This window comes from Nipponia nippon, unplaced genomic scaffold, assembly GCF_047370975.1.
Source record: "Nipponia nippon isolate SJK-2023a ecotype South Korea unplaced genomic scaffold, ASM4737097v1 scaffold_74, whole genome shotgun sequence".
NCBI classification, from domain to species: domain Eukaryota; kingdom Metazoa; phylum Chordata; class Aves; order Pelecaniformes; family Threskiornithidae; genus Nipponia; species Nipponia nippon.
The window spans coordinates 294,802-297,061 of record NW_028262396.1 but is presented as its reverse complement, the minus strand read 5'-3'; the positions used below and the strand labels follow the sequence as shown (position 1 = coordinate 297,061).

Genomic DNA, 2,260 nt, shown 5'->3' with positions numbered 1-2,260 from the left:
CAGTGGAACCAAAGGTTACCATGCACTTAACCCCAAAACCACTCAGAACACAAGGAGACCGGAAACTTCAGAAGACCAGTTCCTTGGACATTTTCTTGGAAGCAACTTTGGAAGAAGAGCCTTGCCTTCAGGCACTGAAGCCAGGAGCCCCCCTTTTATTGAAGAGCTAAAATGTGATGGGACACATGTAACACAGTGTTGTGCAAGGGGCAGACACAACAGGATCAAACCCCCACAGCAGGAATATAAACCCAGCAAATTATCTCTAAGTAGAATTATCACGAGAGAAAAAAGCAGACTTGTGGCATAAGATAAACTCTGGGAAACATGCAGAGGAGGGGAGGAGGGTTATTCTCAGTGAAACAGCACCCATTGGATCACTTTCCACAAGGCATCCTTGATGTCCTGGTTCCTCATGCTGTAGATGAGGGGGTTCACTGCTGGAGGCACCAACGAGTACAGCATTGCCACCACCAGGTCCAGGGATGGGGAGGAGATGGAGGGGGGCTTTAGGTAGGCAAACATGGCAGTGCTGAGAAAAAGGGAGACCACGGCCAGGTGAGGGAGGCACGTGGAAAAGGCTTTGTGGCGTCCCTGCTGTGAGGGGATCCTCAGCACAGCCCTGAAGATCTGCACATAGGACACCACAATGAAAAGAAAACACCCTGAGTCCGCAAAGACACCAACCACAATAAGCCCAACCTCCCTGAGGTAGTACTGTGAACAGGAGAGCTTGAGGATGTGGGGGATTTCACAGAAGAACTGGTCCACAGCATTGCCTTCGCAGAGGGGGAGTGAAAATGTATTGGCAGTGTGCAGGAGAGCATAGAGGAACCCAGTGCCCCAGGCAGCTGCTGCCATGTGGACACAAGCTCTGCTGCCCAGGAGGGTCCTGTAGTGCAGGGGTTTGCAGATGGCAACGTAGCGGTCATAGGCCATGATGGTGAGAAGCCAATACTCTGCTGAAATGAAAAAGACAAACAGAAAGATCTGGACAGCACATCCCATGTAGGAGATGTCCCTGGTGTCCCGGAGGGAATTGTCCATGGATTTGGGGAGAGTGGTGGAGACGGATCCCAGGTCGAGTAGGGAGAGGTTGAGGAGGAAGAAGTACATGGGAATGTGGAGGCGGTAGTCGCAGGCTACAGCGGTAATGATGAGGCCGTTGCCCAGGAGGGCAGCCAGGTAGATGCCCAGGAAGAGCCAGAAGTGCAAGAGCTGCAGCTCCCGTGTGTCTGCAAAGGCCAGGAGGAAGAAGTGGGTGATGGAGCTGCTGTTGGACATTGTGTCCCTCTGAGAATAGGGATCTGTTCAAGGAGGTAAAGGAAGGGAGAAGTTAGGGCTGACTGCTTTGAGAAAAATCTATTCACATTCTTATATGAAGCCCCTCCAAACTGCCTTTCACATTTCGGGAAGAGCTTTGGTGAGCTCTGGTTGGTGCTGGCTGAGGGTGCCCCAGGGAGCAGCAGGCTCTGCTGGGGGCTCTGCAGGACTCTGTCCTGCCCTACACATGTAGGTACTTAGGAACTCGGGGTGATCTCAGATTAAATCCAGTCCTGATATCAAAGAGCTTTTCAGCATTGTCACTCCCAATTCACCTGACTGCAGAGCAGAGCTGTGGGCAGTTTGGGTTGTGCCTTCTGTTCTAGTTGCCCCAGCACAGCTGAGGAGTGGCTGGAATGCAGCAATGCCTGGCATTTCTGCTGCACTGCAAGGGAAACCTTGTGGGTGCTGAGCTTGGGCACAGGGACTGTCCCTTAGTGCAGAGTAAGGACAGCCGCTCTGTCCATCAGCCCTGCTCTCAGCTGCCCTGTGCTGGCAGCTCTTCCACCTGGAGGACTATCGCACTCGGGTGTTCCCCCCAAAAGAAAGAGGCCAGTGCTGGGAGCAGAGGAATCCAGTTTCCCAGTGCAGATCTCCAAACCCCTCACCCCATCTCATCGTACCTGAGGAGGATCTCAGCTCTGCCCTCCCAGCCAGGGACACAGAGGGCTCATGACAGCTGCCCACATGCAGCCACCCAGCAGCTTTTCAATGGCCTTAGCACCGAGGTGTCTTCTCCATGGGGCTCCTGCAAAACACAGAGATGCCCTGGGAGAGCTGTGCCCTATGGGATGGCAGCCTGCAGCCCAGCAGGACCTCCCAAGGACAGAGAAAACTCTCCTGAATTTGTTACGTCCTGAAGGGAGGGTGAGATCCCTGCGAGCTGCACACACTGCAGTACCCAGAGCCCCACAGGTGAACAGGGTGCGAGCTGGAT

General features: G+C 53.8%; 1 protein-coding gene across 1 annotated transcript; it reads right to left on the bottom strand.

The window, feature by feature from the left end:
• Positions 1-354: 354 nt before the first annotated feature.
• LOC148050690 (olfactory receptor 14C36-like) lies at positions 355-1,284 on the bottom strand. Its single transcript, XM_087741100.1, has one exon. The coding sequence runs from the start codon at positions 1,282-1,284 to the stop codon at positions 355-357; it is 930 nt and encodes a 309-aa protein (XP_087597226.1).
• Between the last annotated feature and the right edge of the window lie 976 nt (positions 1,285-2,260).

Bases quoted from the DNA above. Each gene is read 5' to 3' on its own strand.
- LOC148050690 (XM_087741100.1), bottom strand. From the start codon at position 1,284: ATGTCCAACAGCAGCTCCATCACCCACTTCTTCCTCCTGGCCTTTGCA.